Genomic DNA, 18,466 nt, shown 5'->3' with positions numbered 1-18,466 from the left:
ACCTTCACTGCCAAGTTCATGTAAAGGTGATGCACGGGTCCAACGTGAATTTAAAGCGTACAGTAGAATCTTGCCAGTTTCACACTCGTGGAATCCTGAATGTATTTATGTTCAAGTTTTCAGACATATCTTCTTTCCACTATAGTCTCAAGGCTTTATGGTTGGAAGCAAAGAGCTTGCTCCCAACAGTGTTTGAAACAAATGACTTCCGTCTCATTCTCTATTACTATATGTAATAAGCTACGAATCAACCCATGCTCTGATGATCCTGTCATTCTTGTCGAGAACATTAAGGTAAAATTGTCATTGTCAATACAGCACAAAATTGGAAACCGATCCCATGGCCCGGCCGGTGGGAAGGTCAGCTGACCTTGGGGGTTTACCGGGCATTGCAAATCATGAAAAGCTTTCTTGCTGCTGAAAGTTTCAGAATGCAGCGAAAATAAATGACACCGAAATAGAAACTTGTGTACACCAAATTCGTAACATTTCACTCAAACTGTTGTATGTTCACAAAAAACAGTGTACAATGTAAGGTTGTCACGACAAACCTTTTCCTTTAGATGTCAAGCCACCACTTGACAATCTTAAGGTCTGCAAGTACTCTACAGGAAGACTCACTCCATGTGATAGCTCAAAACAACTGTTTACTCATCAAGAACTCAAAACTGCACTCACAAGACATACTTAACTGCCAAAGCAAAAGAAAATCTCACCAAATGTTGAAACTTCAAGAAATCAAATGAAAACTCATTCTTGAAGAAACCCATCACCTTGCTAGTTAAATAAAGAACATGGACAAAAACCCACAACTATCGAAACCTCAAAATGGTAATCATGAAATGGGACGGTGGACGTGAAGCTCGTCTTTTCCAATCTTGGATTATTATTCCCTATCAGAATCACTTGAACTTGATTCAGAGCTGGAGCTCGAACTTGAGCTCGAGCTTTTAGAGCTTTTACCTTTTCCCTTAAGAGGTGATGCCGAATGCAAGTCTTTAGGTGCTTTGACTTCAGGCCCTGGCTTTTCAGCTGTAAAGACATTGACCTCTTTCACAGTCGACGACTCCACAGAGGAACCTGCTTTGTCCACCTCAATTTCTACTGATCCAACATCTAATTTTAGCTTCAGCTGCTCCTCTGTGTTACCATCTGACACTTGCTCCGGACGCAAGGTGGTATCCTCTGAAGGAACAGGATGTGCAACATACAGTTCCGAAGTAGTTCCTTGTGTTTCTTCCAACTCAACCAAATTTAGATTGTGATTCACTGAATCGGGAAGTCCACGACTCTCTATGCTGCATTCATTAGATGGCTTATTATCCAAAGTGACATCTTCAATTGGTCTCGCTTCAAGAATTGATGTCTCGTGAGTTGAGCGAATCACACTTGAATCTCTGTGTGATTTTTCATCCTCAGAGTGCTTGGTTACAGTTTCTTCAATTGTCGATTCAGCTTGGGGAGGCTCCAAGACGACTGGCTTCTCAATTTCCTCGGCGCCGATTTGCTTAAATGCCAGATCAATATCTTCAATTCTACTAGCTTCAACCTCAGGCATCCTAGAAGCTGTATCTGTATCAAACGCAGGCTCAGCTATAGATGCCTCCAACACGACAGGTTTCTCGCTTTCCTTAGCACTGATTTGCTTAAATGCCAGATCAATATCTTCGATTGAACTAACTTCAAGTTCAGGCATCCTAGATGTTGTATCTGTATCAACTATCAGCTCAGCTGGGGTTGGCTCCAACATAACAGGCTTCTCGATCTCCTTAGCGCTGATTTGCTTAAATGCTAGATCAATATCTTCAATTGTACTAGCTTCAAGTTCAGGCATCCTAGCAGTTGTATCTGCATCAACTACTGGAGGTGGCTCCAGGACAACAGGCTCCTGGATTTCCTCAGCACTGATTTGCTTAAGCGCCAGATTGATATCTTTGGTTGTATTAGCTTCAAGTTCAGGCATCCCAGAAGTGCTATCCATATCGACTTGACCTTGATAGGACACCTCAACTTCTGCCGCCAAGACTTCAGTTTCCAGAGACATCAATTCAGCTTTCTTCACAACAGAATTGACATCTTCTATGGAGTGCACTTCGACTTCAGATATCCCAGAAATATTGTCTTCGTAATTGTGATTTACGACAAAATGAGCAGGCTGCACTTCATTCTCCTTGGACAATGTCTCGTCTTCAGATGTTTCCCCATCAGGAGAATCCTGGTCGTCTCTTTTATTGAACTCCGGTTGTGGTGCATCAATATGTTCAACTATGCTTCCTTCAGATGTTTGTAACTCTGAAATATATGCCACGTCCCCTTCATGCACATGAATATCCTCCCTTGAATTCTCTGAAAGTTTTCCAGCTTCTGTTTCATTCACTTCAACCAAGTCAACCTCAAAAACTCTCGTAGTGCTAGTTTCGGCATGATATGCTGAAGGCAAACTTTCTTCAACGGGATCTACGTGTTTTTCGAATTCAGTTGAGCCTGATCCCCATTGGTTCATACTAAAGTCCCCAACATTATCTAACTCAGATAACAGTCCTTCATCGATTTCCTTAATCTCATCTGCCTCTTCAACAATACGAGAAGTGGTTGTCTCAGAAGCACTTGACGGAAAGGAAATAAAGTCAGGAATCAATGGGGGGGTGATATTTGATGAGGGTTCATGATCAAGCTCTTGGATCTGTGGTATGTTTGATTTCTGTGTAGTCAGATCAACCTCCAGTGACTCGACTGTGGAACTTGATGCCTGCATTGTATTGAGCAGTCACCCGCGAATGTTAATTCTTGCATCTACGGATACACAGATTAGGACCACAATGCAGTCAAAATACAAGAATAATGAAAAGTCGGGACAAAATTCTCCTATGACTGTTTCTGGGTGCGTGTCTGGGAACAGAGAGTCATATAAAAGATGATAGACACATAAACAGGACAACATCAGTTCCACCAGAATACAGATTAAGATAGAATTTGTTATTCTTGTTTAATAAGGTGGCAATTATTATACAGTCAAGATTGTTAGAAAATTATACATGAAAGATTCTGCAGTACACTAAATAAAGATTTATGGGTCTAAAAAGAAATCCTGAAATCGATTGTCCAAATTTTAAGAATTGATATAGAATATAGACATTCCTGTGATACGATGATCCAAGGACACGGTGTATGTAAGAAACAAAAGAAATACTAGTTTAGTTACACATATATGCATATCTATGCAACTATATATGCAGTAGATAAATATGAAAGAATAATAATAATATTAAGGATATAACATCTTCTTCGATCTCATTGGTGAAATTGGAGAGTTTTGTAAACAGATATATACAATTGTATATAGATAAAAGATTCACAGAAGTAAATGGGAATGAACCAAAAAATGATATTAGTACAGACAAATAAAATTATACACATATGAATATTTATTGAAAAGAATGAGTTAAAACATGCACTAAATGAAGCTTTTTACTTTATGAAGTATCCTATTATAATAATAGTAAGTATTATTATAATAAATTTAAAAATGTAATATTTATACTTTGTATTATTTTAGTCCATTGGTATTAGAGAAAATAAGAGGCATTTAAAATGTAAGAAAAAGCTCGCAAGCCAAACAAAGACACTTGAGCTCGAGCTCAACTCTTCAAAGAGCTCAATCAAGTAGCTCCCCTTGAGACTGGAGGGCTCGTTCGATTCATCTCACACCATTACCTATAACCAAATACCCACCGTCTTTCCTGAATAAACAAATCCCCATTTAAGTGTGGCATAAGAGGTAAATTAGTATGTTTAGACAAACAGCCAATAAGAGTTCTCAGTTTTTGGTCAAGAAACAAGGTTTAAGACAGACATGCATCAAAACCAGCTGTTTGGCATAGGAGTTGCTTAACTAGATTTCAGTCTTTACTTTTTTAGAATGCACAATGCAAAAAGGCACCACCAGCAGCAATATAGAACTCAACTCACTTTAAAGTTTATTCAAAGAACCAAGAGAAACTGGAGAAAATAGATTACTGGAATTACTCATGAGCGAATCATGAGGATACTCGATGTTAGTTGCAAGGATTTGTGGTATCACTCAGCTCAATTAGAATGAATTGGATAAAATGAATCTAAGAAACGTTTATAGTTTAACTTACCTGCACTTCACTGAGATGCTCAAGAATTGGCTCATCCATTGCTTTATCATAAAAGACTGATGTGTTTGCTTCAGCATAATGTGTAGAATTTAAGTTTTCGTCAATTCCACGGTAAGCATCAGTCCTGGAGTTTGGTGATTGGACAGTCTCTTCCATGCTAATTGAAAGTTCTGCTTCACTCTCAAACATTGGCTCACTGACTTCAATTGGATTCTCTCTTTCAGAAACTGATAAATACTTATCCTCCTGAGGTTGATCCAGATTTTGATCTTCAGAAGATTTGTCCAGGGTCTGAATGTGTTTCTCTATGGGATTTTCCTCCACAGAAGCTTCAACAGATGATTTCAACAGAATAGAAACATCGGGTATGATACTAGGCGCAGCTGAAGAACCTTCAGTTTCAGGTCTCAAATTAACTTCAGAGGAATCAGTGCTCACGTTGTCATGCTCTCTTATTTCCTGACTACTGTCTTCAGATTCTCTATCAAGAAGAGACACTGTTCTCTTGACAATTACAGGGGGGAGACCTGGATCAGACTCTGGATGCACATCCAAAGAACTCGAAGAGGATGAGAAGTTATTCCTGACTTCCCGGGGACTGGAGTCATAAACAGGTCCTCTGTTTGGAATGTCTCTAACCAATGTACTTGTGATATTGAGATCGGCACTTTCTACTGAAGTTTGGGTTGTGATGCTTGGCTCTCCAGCAGCACTAGCTCTTCCTCCCTCCTCTAACACTGGCAACTCTTCACCTAGCATCTCAGTGAAAACCCTTTCACTTACTTCAGAAAGTGATGAAGAGCTTGAATCCCTACTATATCTCTGTTCAACAACATCAGAATTTGAAAGGTATTCAGTAGCTTGGACTTCAACTGGTCGGGTTACATTTTCTTGTCTATAATGATATGCAACATCCTCAAATTGGAAATGAAGCTCGTCGACTTCAATGCCTTTCTTCTCTGCTAGGCCTAACTCTAAAGAATCTTCTTCCGAAGATTGGCTCCCATGTCCAACATGCTCAGAAACACTCGCCATCTCAGGGATGGGTTCTGGTTCCCTATGTAGATCTTCTTTTTCCAGGGATATCAGCTCTGGCTCCCCTGATTGAGCCCCTTCAGCGATTTCTTCCATCTGGGGAATTGCCTCAACTTCTTGCCGATTATCTTCATTGGACAGCTTCCTGTCTTGCAGATCCTCAACTGAACCAATTGATTCAGTTTCAGGAACAGAACTCACCTTTGAATCACTAAGTTCACTTAATTGTCGCTGAAATGAAGAATAGCTTGATTCTTCGGAAAATGTCCGCTCGGGAACAAAGTAAGGCCTCATTTTGACATCCTGCCTGCTGGGTGCAAAAATTGAAGGCCTCACAGTAAAACTCTCGTGTCTTCGGAAGAATGGCTCTCTTGATTGAAATGTAGAAGTGAACTCCTCTTGAAATCCATCTCCCATAAGATCAGGCTTCTCTTCACTTGAGTCATAAGGAATATCAAAAGGGTTCCGTCTCGGTAACAAAATAGAAGGAGCTGAACCGGGAATAGGAGGAAGCCCTGAATCATCATAAGAATCATGAGGAAGATCAAATGGATTTTGTCTTCTTGTCGAAATGGGGGTAATATTGAATGGAAGATCAGCACTCTCCAAGTCTATCAAGTTCCTTTCCGGAAACACACCCATATTTTTCCTTGCTCTCCTCCTTAAAATTAAGTTCTCCAACCTTTGGTTCCTTTCGATCTCAGAACTTCCAAGATCCATGAGATTCTTTTGGTCCTCTTCTGTCCATGTAATGGCAGACTTTGTCTGCTCTTCCTTGTCTCCTTGTCCATCTTCTTCATCTTCACCATCTTCATTGTCATCATCTGCAGCTTCCAAATCCTCCTGATTTTCGGTCTCATCATCCGATTCATGACTTCTAGTGCTGGATTTTGGAGACCTCTCAGATGCAACATCAGAGCCATCACGGGAAATATGAACAGGTCGAGGAGCCTCTTCATCCAATAGTGGATGGAGCTCATCAAGCATCGGTATTATGTCGGCCATAGAGGCATCCGGAGAGGAACTCTCAGCCCGATCCGAATCAGAATCTGAATCACCATCCTCTTCATCTTCGCCTTGCACTTCTTCCTCTTTGTCCTCCCGCTCTTCAACTCGTGCCCAGGGAGAACGAGGAGGAGAATCCAGAGAATCCACATTCACCTTCTCGGAATCAAAAGAGTCCGCTTCGGATTTCTCATCATCCGATTCAAGAACTTCATCATTCACCTTTGCATCTGAAGCATAGTGGTTCTCCCCAACTTCCCCATCATTAAGTATCTCTTCGTTCCACTCAGCTTTCTCCTTGTATCCCAAATCACCTAAACCTCTTTCAGCTTCCCACATTTCACCATCATTCAATTCGATCTCCCGTGATCTTTCCTCAATCAACGGAGCAGTATCATCTGAACCATTCTCTCTACAAACTTCACCAAGCTTACCTGCCAGTAAATCTGTCTGCTCAGTTGACTCCTCTGCTTCATCCCTTCTCTTCTCACTGAATCTTTCAACGTAAAAGCTCTCATTCTTCTCAACAACAGTAGCATCTTCCGACACCCCAGTCTTTATCGAGACAGCCTCATAGGTTGTTTTCTCTTCTATTTCAATTTCAGGTATATTTGGTTGCCCAAAACTCAAAAGGGTTCCCAGCAAAACAGCAGTGCAAACAAGCACAGGGGAGGCAGATACCAAGAATGAAAAAATAAATGGGGATAATCTGTACAGAAATATCAAGAAACACAGCATACCCACAAGAAATGGATGACTGCAGACTGATCTAAAGCACAATTTGACTGTAAAGATCGCTCCTTTCCTCAGTTTAACTCCAATCTCCAATAATTCAATATCCATTTCTTCTATTCCTACTCTCATAAACCAATCTTTCCTTCCAAATCTGCCACATCAATAGAATTTAGAAATCATTAGATCAAGACATACCACAAAGTAAACAGACAACATAATCAAACCAAGTAACAACATAAGTCAAGAACTCACCTTAAAGAATTATACAGCAAAAATATAAACAATCGGACAGCACCTGTAAACCCAAAACAAAGGAAGCTGAGATTCCAAGAAACTAAAATGAATTTCCAGTGGAACAGAAAAATGAAAGAATTTGACAACAACTAGAGAAAAGTTAACCATACCAGCTTGAAACAGAGATCAATCTATCAGGGGGGACCGAAAGCAGCAAAAAAGTATAATCTTGATTTCTTTGCTTTACACTCACTTTCTTTCTTTTCTTGCCTCAGCTACAGCTATTGATCCAGTATTCTGTCTACCTGTACTCTAGGTATCAAATTTTATGGAGAAAAAAAAAAAAAAGAGTTTCTTGGTTGTGGGGATGGGGTGTGGGTTGGGGGGGGGGGGGTGATTGGGGGTACCCAAAAGCAGAAAAAGTAGAATGTGGAAAAGGGAAAGATGGGATCTTTCTCTTTCTGTTCACTTTTTCTATACAGACATTCAAATGTCTTGCTTCTGTAATAAAAGAAATCTAGTGTTCCAAGTCTTTGAACGTGGTCATCTTGTGGTGCTAATCACAAAATCTCATACACAGGATTAAGCACAGATCACGGAATCTTGGTGATTATTTGATAAGAAATGCCATCAAACAGCTGTGGTTTGAGGGTTCAGGCCAAACTCTGTGAAGCCGAGTCTACGTTAATCAAACATTGAATAATTCTTTAATTTGTGTAGGAATGAGGGTGATCATTACTTTCTTGGATTAAGGACTTCAATCTGACTTTCTTTCCTATGTCTGTGATGGTTGGAAGCACAAGACAGGACCACCCCCATTACTACTTAATTACTCTTGTCTTAAAATTTAATTACTAAAATAAAAATTATGTCTTTCATTTTAAAATATTTTTTTACTTTTCTTTTCCAATTTATTTTCTACATTTATAGTTATTATTTGCAAATGAATTATGGGTTCTTGATTTTATATTCATCTACTCCATGATGTCCACTTGATTTCATAGGAGACAAGATCCAATTCAAGTATATGATTTGTTTTTTTCCACTTATTTGGATGCATATACTTAGACCCAATGATACTCAAATTTTATTGGCAGACATCAAAAGTTTGATGTACATTCAATGTTCTTTTCCTTGTCTTTTTTAACGAATTAATTTCAACTATTAACAATTAATATATTAGTTATTAATATCAAATATTTATAATTAATAAATAAGTATTGTTAAAATAGATTCATATATAAGTAAAATTTAAACTCATAATATCTTAATTATGAGATCTCAATTTTACCGACTTTTACCAACAATGTAGATTCAATGATTTGATTCAATCTTTGTGTACATTTTTCAATCATTCAAATGGGAAGTGGAAGCTCATGATTCTTGCTCAACTATTATAATGCAAGAATTGCATACCATGTTGAAATTTTTAAAGGGTGAAATGGGCATGTGAGATTTTGATAGTTTTGAGTATATTTTAAAAGATTTATTATTAAATAATAAAATACCCAAATAAGTCAAATTTGAATTTTATTAACTTTTTTAATTAGAAATTAATAAAATCATATTTGTTCTCTTAATTATTTGAGGAAAGCAATAATGAGCATTATTAGCCCATAAAATGATAGATAAAGGATTGTCTAGTGAGGAAGGTCATGGACTCCAATGTACATAATAATTACATGACCTTTTCTTTTTTTTTTTTTTTGGAAAGCTATAATAATTACATGACTTACTCACACGATTGTTGCAATTTTTTATTCAAAAAAGATTAATATATTATGATAGTAATCAAATTATTAAAACTCATATGCAAATTGTGATCCACCAACATCCCTCCAATCACATATCACATTTTTTTTATAAACAAATTTTATTTTGTTATAATGGCCCACAAATTTTGTTATTTATAGGGTAAATTACATTAATTTCTCCTGATATTTTGATATAATTACAAATATATTCATGTTAGATAAAAAATTATATTTATCCTTCTTAAGGTTTGTTTCGTCTTACATTTAACTCCACTGGTAAGGTTCCGGTGAATTTATCACATGTTATTCTCCCTGATAAAAGTTTGACTATGATTTGAACAACTTTTCAGACAAAATGCCCTTTGGACCAAATTATAATATTTTAAAATATTGAGGGGGTTAAATGTGATATTTATCTTTTTTGCTAAATTAGCCTTTTTCATCCATTAAATTGTGGAGACTATCTTATATATTAGGGTGAATTACATCCACAACTCCTGAGGTTGAATATAATTACAAATACATCCTTCTTAGATAGGAAATTACATTTACCCTCCTAATAAAGTTTTGTTTAAGGAGTTTTTAGTCTTTTTGAAAATTAATTTCTTTTTCCTGATAAATGAAGGGTATTTTTGTATATTCACACTTTTTTTTGCAATTAATTGTAATATTTTACAAACCTTAAGGAGGGTAAATGTATTTTTCTATCTAACAAGATGTATTTGTGATTATATTAAATCTCAGGGTGTGTAGATGTAATTTTCCCAAATATATAAGGTAATCTTCGCAATATTTAAAGGATAAAATCAGTTAGTTTAGCAAATATATGTATATATATATATATATACATATTATTTAAGTACAATTTATGTGAAATCATATCATCTAACTCCCTCAATCTAAAATATTACAATTTGGTCCAAAGAGCATTTTCGTTTGAAAAGTTGTCTAAAAATCATAGTCAAACATTTTATCAGGATTTCTGGGAAAACATATGATAAATTCAATGGAACACTACCAGTGGAGTTAAACATAAGATGAAACAAACCTTAAGGAGGGTAAATGTAATTTTTAATTTAATAAAAATTTATTTATAATTATATCAAACCTCAGGAGGTGTTGATGTAATTCACCCTATTTTATATTATATATAAATTTTATTTCTATGTATAAATATATCAAAATTTCATTTTTGAATAGTGCATGCGAGCTACTAAAATGATATGGAACAATATATCAAGAAAGTTTTAATATCTTTTCTAATCAAATTGATATTTTTATTCTTCATTTTTTATTAATGTTTAAATTTCTAGAAGTACTTCAATAACACACAAAAGAGTAAAAAAGTTAAAAAAATTGATTAAAAAAAAAAGAAAATATGAAGGAACTAAATAAATAACTATTTTAATAACAAACAAAACCTTTTAACTACACTTACATTTTAGCGTAAATTATATCCTTTGATATTAGGCCGAAATATATAGATATTTTCTTTTTTTTAATAAATTTACAGCAACATTCTCTGTTAGCGTAATGCTTTTTAGGGGATGTAGTTTTGTCTCAAAATAGAGGGTATAGTTGTAATTATAATTATAATCTCAACGAATGTAATTTGACAAAAAATAGAGAATCCTTGCATATTTTATTATAATTTCAGTGAGTATGAATGTAATTTACCACACGTTTTATGGAAAACCTCTCATTCAACCTCAATACAAGTATATATATATATATATATATATAATATTTATTATTCTTTTGCAAATAAATGTGGATGAATAAATTTATATATAATAGGGGAGAAAGTTAATACTAAGAAATACATGGGCGGATACGCAATTTTTCACATAATTGGGGTGGCAAGTGTAATTTACAAACCATATTGGGGAGCGGCCAGGAGCCTCACCGTTGGCCCAGCATGCTTTTAAGGAAACAGCAAAGCTGCCATTCCCTCACTTCACTTCTTCTTCTTCCATGATTTTCTCACCATAAACCAAACTGATAATTCTTTCTTCTTTATGGGGGCAATTCCTATGATTTCTGGGTATGCCTTTCTCTCTGTTTTTGTTGGTTTTTGTGTTCAATGTAAATGTAATGATTTATATGTGATCGATTGTTCTCCTCAGAGAGAAATTGAGAAATTGATTTATATATGTGATTTCATGCATGCTTATGTTTTGTAATAAAAAGGGAAGATTTTGAAGCAAAATCACACACTTTGCACACATTTGATCATGTTGTGATCGGTTGTTGAGGGCTAGCAAGAAAGAGAGAACTATTTGCTTTTCGTGATTCCAAGTTGATGTTGGAGGATTCAATGCTTGTAATTTCTTACCCTTTGAAATCTATTTATGGTGGTAAAAAAGATGGATGGGAATTCCTGAATTAATATGCAATATTGATGAAGCTCATTATGAATCTTCATGGCTTATACCGTCTTATATGTTTCACCATTTAGATAAATGATCACTTAATGAGATTCCTAAAATTGCATACCGCAAGCACTTGGTTCTTGTTTCTAGAAGTCCAGAGATATATAATTGGAGATTTTATGAATGTTTTGAATCTTGAGTTTCATCGTATTTCAAATTAGTTTCCTTATACAAGCTCGGACCTGTATTTGTGGGATTGAGTACCGTGCTATATAGAGAAAATTTCTGCTGCATACTTCACAAAATTTGAAAAGAATATCATCTCTGGGATGACAGAATCATTTGTAGGAATACTTGTTTACCTTCTTCCGCGTTTCTACCAGTTTGATGGAAGTTCATATTAGCTGTAATTACTTATGATTTAAAGCATTTAATTTACCATTATGCTTCTTTTTAATGTGAGGTTATGCTTTGAAAATATGCAGTCTACTGATGATATAGCTGGCTGTCATCACTACAAGAAGAGGAAGAAAATGTCAGCCCAAAAACCACAGGCAGATGTTCCAGAAAAGTGTATGCCCAATGAGGTGGAGCAAGCTAAGGTTCTTACTTTACCTTTATTCCAGTCATATATCCATTTGATTCTGGAGAATGTTTCTTGTACCATTAAGTTAAGGGACATTACCATCTATTGTCATCTTGATTCGTGCAACGATCACTGTTCTTGTGTGTATACTGTTGTTTTGCATTTTGGTGTTTCTCCAGTCACTCCTTTCCTTCACTAGAACATTCTTATGATGCTAGTTTACCAATTGATTATTTCCAAGCAGAAATGGTGTTCATATGAGATGTGGTGAAGAATTTATGTCTTAGAGTCTTAGGAGTGAAATCAAGGGGCCCTCTTTTTTGAAGTGGATGGAGGAAATGAACCTGGAGGGTTTATAAGAGATTTCCGGAACTAGGGTTATGTTTTAGTTGAAACAGCCATTCTGTACTCCGATTTGTACCTCTTTGTGATATAGTTAATAAATGTGCTCCTGTTTTCCAATGGATGCAGCTCGATTTTGTGGTACCCATGTAAATTTTGTGTATGTTCCTATTCTACGCTCGCAATCTGTGCTTGAATCATAACAAAATACATGTCTTTGACCAAATATTTTCTTATTATTGCTACTCATGAAAATAGATACAGAACTGATATTCTGGTCCAAAGGGACTTGCTTTTTTCCTTGGCAACAGAGGAACTACTTTCCTTTGATCATGAATTTTATAACTTGTACTATTGAATATGGCATGATGCTTACATGGAAGTGTAAGCATGAAATACCGGCGACATGTAGGCTCTTCGAGGTTGCATCAAATAGTGATCAATCAATTGCTTTGGTTCAGATTAATGAACTTAGGAAGTTGATTAGCCCTGTTGCAAATAAATTCCCTTGTCAATGTTCCGATACATCAATACTAAGATTTCCTAGAGCAAGGAATTTGAATACAAAGAAAGCAGCCAAGATGTTGAAAGAGAATCTCAGAAAATTTTCTAGAAGGTTTAGCGTCGAATAATCGCTAAAGTTACTAAATAAGCAGTCATTAAATCAAATAGGAACCAAACATGTTTCCTTTTGGAGTATAAATTTAACTCACTTGCAATTTTTTTGTCTGTAGTCGGTCTGGACATTGTTTTACTTCATACAGATGATAAAGCAAAACCATACATTCTTCATCCAGAAGCCTTAACCTGATATTAACACATTAACATTAGACGTGATAGTCTTTTCTTTCGGTTCTTGTTGATTCAGGATGGATTTGCTCAGGAAGCTGAGACTGGAAAAGTTTACAGGGCCAACTACCGTGACAAATATGGCGGGGCTGTGCTAGTCATGAGACCTGGATTCCAGGTAGAGAAGTTCATTAAGGTTTTTACTTACGAGAAAAGAATCTGTGGTAAATCTGTTGTTCTTTGTCCGATAAATGTTGGAATAATCTCATTTCAAGCATCAGTGTACAATGTTTAGTCTAGACTAGTTTGGTAGTTCTTTCCATGACTTGTCTTCTATGTGTCAGAATACAAAAGCTGTAGAAGGGCAAATCAAGTACTTGGTATATTGCATGGAGAGTGCTATATCGGACCTAGATGAAGATGGATCAGATGGTGTGGTTAATCGACTTTGAAAAGTGGAACATGTCTTGCATATCGATGAAGGCAACTCGAGAAACAGCTCGTCTATTTCTGGACCATTACCCTGAGAGGCTTGGCATCGCAATTCTGTACAATCCCCCAAAAGTCTTTTGAGTCCTTCTGGTTGGTAGGTCTCGACATACTCTTCATGTTCAGCATTTTATGCGAGGCTTGCTTTTGATGACGTACATCCCTTCTATATGAATAGATGACGATATTTGGAAATTTGATAAGATGTAAAAATGTTCAATTATTCTGCATTTGATCCCGAAAGAGAGATAATTATAAGATTTTTTCTAACGCAAATTGGAATTTGATAAGATGTTTAAATTTTGCAATTTTTCTGCATTTTATCCTGAAAGAGAGATAATGATAAGATCTTTTGTGGGTTTTTATATACACAGTGGTTCTAAATTTCATCCACAAACTTGTACTCAGTTGGTGAAACCATTTCTTGAGCTTAAGACGTACAAGAAAATATAGTTTGTGTACTCAGATCAGCCTCAGAGTACAAAGGTAATGGAATCTCTGTTTGACATGGACAAATTGGAGCCGGCCTTTGGTGGGAAAAGCAAGGAAGGCTTCGACTACGAAGCTTATGCCAAGCTCATGAAAAATGAAGAGAAGCAAAAATCCAATGCCAAGAACTCCGGTGATGCACTACCGTCCGACCAGATGAGAGCATCACATTCGAAATACAGGACTCGGATTTTTTGATCTCGGATAATAGCTCTGTTAGTCTCTGAGAATTCAACATATAATTTTGATGTAGGTTCGGACTTGGACGGTCATGAACGGTTGCAGCTCGACTGCATGAGTAAAATAGACAACAAGATCGATTGCATAAATAAGGTCGACCACACCCCTAAGGTTAAAAACTGAAGTGATTGCATTGGATGGGGGAGGTTTTGCATCCCATCTGCAGAAATTTTGGTCCCACTGGTCTGAAGCAGCACCTGAGTAAAGAGTACAAGGTACAATCCAAGTTCCAGATTTCCAAGAATGCTTATTCGAACTTGTCTAGATAAAGTCAAATTCAAGATTGCTTGTCCTGATTCATGGTAGTTATTTTCCACATTCTTCAAGGAATCTCTTCCCTCCTGTTTTTATCCAGACAGAGGGGAGATTATTTTCCTGCTTATTGTCCTAAAATTCTTTCAGGGACTATCAGGAGATACTTACATCTATTAGCAATTTTCTATATTAATACGATCGGTAAAAGTAACCGATTATTACATTTGTCAAGTGATCGATCAATACACGAGTTATATATCAAGTATATTATATTTATTATATAAATAACCTAAATTTGTCAGACTTAAAACGTCAATATATTTTTACATAATTTTTTTTATTCTTTTTTCATATCACATGAGTTAAATTATATTTAACCCGTTTTTCGTATCGTCCCTACGGACATAGTCCACGTTTTTTAAGTTGAATTAGGAAGAACAACATGAAGCACGCCATTTTTGAAAGTTGAAACAAACGTAATCAACTCTTTTTCATGTTTTCAACACTTTACAATGCCACAATGTGTATTCTTTCCTACATTTTCCATCTTTAAACTAAAATTACTTTAAAACTACTAATTTTGTGGCAATTTTATTTATATTGTTATATCAATATTTCAATAAATTGAGCAATATATCAATTACTCACATTCATATTTGGTGGCATTTGAAACATGACCTCAAACTCAGTTATGATATATTTCCATTGACAGTTCTAACTCAAACTGAATTTGGTTGGATGACAAATACGATATAATTGAGTTGTGATCAGTATATAATTAAAAAAAAAAAAGGATTGTTACATTCCCCTCCTTTAAAGTTTGGTGTAGTTACATATTAACCCCCTAATGGTATGAGAAATTACATCTAGCATCTTTAAAGTTTGCTTCCATCTAATAAATAAATCACTCTATTAATCAAAATTCATTGAATTTTACTGATATTAACAAAATAAACTGAATGTCAAGTGATATTTACCTTCAATTGACTAATTATTAACTCATTGCAGGTCAAATAATTTTTTTGGACTAAATTACTCTTAATTGGTGAAAAATATACCTCTTCACATGCATTAACTCATAAAAACGTATGAGGCTAATTTGGTTATAAAATGATTAATTTGACTTTAATAAGTCAGTAATAAAGTCAATTGGATTAATATAGATTTTTTTCTTAATATCAGCAAATTCAATGAACTAACGCATGAAGACATATGAGAGTAATTTGGTTATAAAAAGATTAATTTGACTTTAATAAATCAGTAATAAGTTAACTGCATTAATATATATTTTTTCTCAATTTGTTTTTTATTAATATCAATAAATTTGGTAAAATTTGACTAATGAAAAATATTTATTGTTAGACAAAAACAAACATCAAGAGTGCTAAAATCATCTACACGCCTCATGAGAGAAAAATATAATTATTCTTAAAAATAATCAATTATACAATAAATATATTATATTTATCATCAGTAATATCATATTATAAATATATTACACTTTTTGGAATCAGTTTGATTGTAAGCTATCAGCTTTTGGTTAAGAAATTTCGATATTTCCATTTAGTTTGGTAGTTGACATCTATCCTTTTCCACTTGTACAAAACCCCCACAATTTCATTTCTCCTCTCTCACTTCCACTTCACCTACCAACACACAAACAAGGGAAGAAAAACCAATGGCGCTCTGGGAGACGCTAACGGAATCGATCAACCATTACACGGGCCTCTCGCCGGCGGCGTTTTTCACCATACTGGCTCTGATGTACGTCACTTACAAGGTGGTCTGCGGCATGTTTGTTGCAGCAGATGATTACGCCGCTGTCAAGAGAGCCAATGAATTTGCCCTCCGCGAGCCCGTGCAGATGGGCGATGTCACCGAGGAAGAGTTGAGAGCGTATGATGGCTCCGACCCCAGCAAGCCCTTGCTCATGGCGATCAAGGGACAGATCTATGATGTGTCTCGTTCCAGGTTAGTGAACGCCCTTCAAGATTGTACTTCATTTTTTAGGTATAGTTGTAAGATTCTCTCCGATCACCGAATTAGGAAATTGTAGCGCTAGTGTGAATTTAGTGTGAGTTCTGTGTGGCGATCCTCTGTTAAGAATAGTAAAAACCATTTTTTCCCCTCTTTCTGCTGTATTTTTTATATATCACTCGGATTATATGTCATCTTCAGGGTGACAACTTTGGATAATTCTATGTACAGTGGGTCATATGATCCTTTTTCCAAGTTGCGGAAGGTGCAATATGTGTGATTTGTGTGGTGCACGCAGCTACTAAAACCACATATTGAGTTGTTTATTGAAGTGAGTGTTGTATAGAGTTAGGGGGATCCAGTTTGTGATTATTTTCACATAGAGTGGGATGGGGCTATCACCTTGGTGAAAGAACAAAAATCTGATATTGGAACCAGGAGTTAAGAGTCGAGTCCGGCATGAGAGCTTAAATGGGAGAAAAATACAGGACAAATATTTTATATTACAATTTTGAGAGGAACACCATTGTTCTCTGAATTTGGTTCGGTACTCGAGTAATCTTCTGATGGTAATGTTATCCAAGAGTTCTTCTCCTGAGTTGTAGTTTATATCTTGCTTGGATAATGTGTCTCCTAGGCTGTGATGCCATGTTGTATGCTGGCTAGGGGCATTTTCTTTGTTCTCTCACTTCAGTATAAGAGCTTTGGTTTCTTGTCCTCATATTATGTACTTAGAGCCATGGTGCTATTCAGAAATGGATTCTGGTAAACCGGCTTCCTCATTTCTGAAATGCGCATGGAAGTAGATGGTTTTGAATCATAGGTCCAATTTATCAGTCTTGATGATCAGCTCTATCAGAGATACTAGGAATTCTTGGGTCACCCAACTCTTACATTAATAGGATCAGCCACATGCTGGTAGCTGTTGGACATTTTAATCAATGCTCAGGCATCGCAAAATTAACCACTGGTAGCCCCTCTCCACACTCATGTTTTTCTTATGAAAATACAGGGCAGCAATGTCTTACTGCAGATGATTTTGTGCTTCATGTACAAAGTAGTTGATTGAACTCATCTGGGAGACTAAATTCACCCTTGTGATTAATTGTTCTATTGAGCCCTGCTTTATTTTCCCCATTAGTTCTCTTGTGTTGCGCCTATACTTAAAATTTATCTGAACTGATGTATATGCATCTTCTTATAACAAGTTCAATCAGATTCTTAAGTATTCTGATGTTAGTGCTATTTGTCTCCATGTAGTATCACAATACAAACAAGTCATTGTCACTTCCATCTATTTATTGAGTTGCCAAGATGTTCTCTTACACAAATAATAATAATCACATCATGATACTTCTCCCTATGTTGGTAAGACTGATATGATGGAATTACTCAATGTTATGGCAGGATGTTCTATGGGCCTGGTGGGCCATATGCACTGTTTGCCGGTAGGGATGCAAGCAGAGCCCTGGCTCTCATGTCATTTGACCCTAAAGACCTTACTGGAAACATCGAAGGTCTGAGTGCTTCTGAGTTGGAGGTTCTGCAGGACTGGGAATATAAGTTCATGGAGAAGTATGTTAAGGTTGGACAGCTAGTTTCCAAAAACACATCAGAGTCCAAAGAAACTGGAAATGAAAGTGAAGCAAGCAAACACGCGGAAAATAAATCAGAGGAAAAACAGAAAGAAGGACATGAAACGCAATAGAAGATATCTATGGCTTAAAACTTTTCCTTTTGCTGGAAATATTTGTTGCTGGAGGCCCATGCTTATGTTTTGAACAGCATTATAGTCTCTTTGATCGTGTAAATTTTCCTGCAAATAGAACGTCCATGTGAACCTCACTGCTGTGCTATTTGTACTATTAAGGGATCAAGTACTTAGAAGACTTTGAACTGATGGCTGTCGAATGTTAATAAAGGACTGCTATTTGGGTTTGGATTCTTTCTTTATTTGGATCCATAGTTTCATTATAAGCAGGTTATTTGATAAGATAAAAGCTATAGGAAGATTGATGCGTG

The 18,466-nt window shown here is 36.0% G+C and overlaps 2 protein-coding genes and 1 long non-coding RNA gene across 4 annotated transcripts; 2 read left to right on the top strand and 1 right to left on the bottom strand.

Moving 5' to 3' along the window:
* Positions 1-465: 465 nt before the first annotated feature.
* Positions 466-7,825, bottom strand: LOC105155775 (uncharacterized). Its single transcript, XM_011071722.3, has 4 exons — positions 7,322-7,825; positions 7,170-7,212; positions 4,143-7,068; positions 466-2,749 (listed from the first exon to the last, which is right to left on the bottom strand). The coding sequence occupies exons 3-4, from the start codon at positions 7,044-7,046 to the stop codon at positions 887-889; spliced, it is 4,767 nt and encodes a 1,588-aa protein (XP_011070024.1). The 5' UTR covers positions 7,047-7,068; positions 7,170-7,212; positions 7,322-7,825; the 3' UTR covers positions 466-886.
* Positions 7,826-10,799: 2,974 nt separating this feature from the next.
* Positions 10,800-14,656, top strand: LOC105155773 (uncharacterized). 2 transcript variants are annotated; one of them, XR_016063901.1, is made up of 5 exons: positions 10,800-10,949; positions 11,763-11,879; positions 13,074-13,172; positions 13,339-13,580; positions 13,858-14,656. It is a non-coding gene; the product is annotated as an uncharacterized LOC105155773 (long non-coding RNA). The 2 variants fall into 2 exon arrangements; XR_016063890.1 differs by lacking the exon at positions 13,858-14,656 and having other exon boundaries at positions 13,339-13,759.
* A 1,402-nt stretch (positions 14,657-16,058) lies between these two features.
* On the top strand, positions 16,059-18,382 carry LOC105155772 (membrane steroid-binding protein 2). Its single transcript, XM_011071720.3, has 2 exons — positions 16,059-16,438; positions 17,852-18,382. The coding sequence occupies exons 1-2, from the start codon at positions 16,146-16,148 to the stop codon at positions 18,150-18,152; spliced, it is 594 nt and encodes a 197-aa protein (XP_011070022.1). The 5' UTR covers positions 16,059-16,145; the 3' UTR covers positions 18,153-18,382.
* The last annotated feature ends 84 nt before the right edge of the window (positions 18,383-18,466 follow it).

Source organism: Sesamum indicum, linkage group LG2 (assembly GCF_026168435.1).
Source record: "Sesamum indicum cultivar Baizhima isolate 11 linkage group LG2, ASM2616843v1, whole genome shotgun sequence".
Taxonomy (NCBI): domain Eukaryota; kingdom Viridiplantae; phylum Streptophyta; class Magnoliopsida; order Lamiales; family Pedaliaceae; genus Sesamum; species Sesamum indicum.
Note: the sequence above shows the minus strand (reverse complement) of the source record. Positions and strands in the feature narration are given on the sequence as shown.

Coding starts and splice junctions, on each gene's coding strand:
- LOC105155775 (XM_011071722.3), bottom strand. CDS start 7,046: ATGAGAGTAGGAATAGAAGAAATGGATATTGAATTATTGGAGATTGGA. Junction 2,750..4,142: donor AGCATCTCAGTGAAGTGCAG/GTAAGTTAAACT, acceptor AATACAATGCAG/GCATCAAGTTCCACAGTCGA.
- LOC105155772 (XM_011071720.3), top strand. CDS start 16,146: ATGGCGCTCTGGGAGACGCTAACGGAATCGATCAACCATTACACGGGC. Junction 16,439..17,851: donor TATGATGTGTCTCGTTCCAG/GTTAGTGAACGC, acceptor ATGTTATGGCAG/GATGTTCTATGGGCCTGGTG.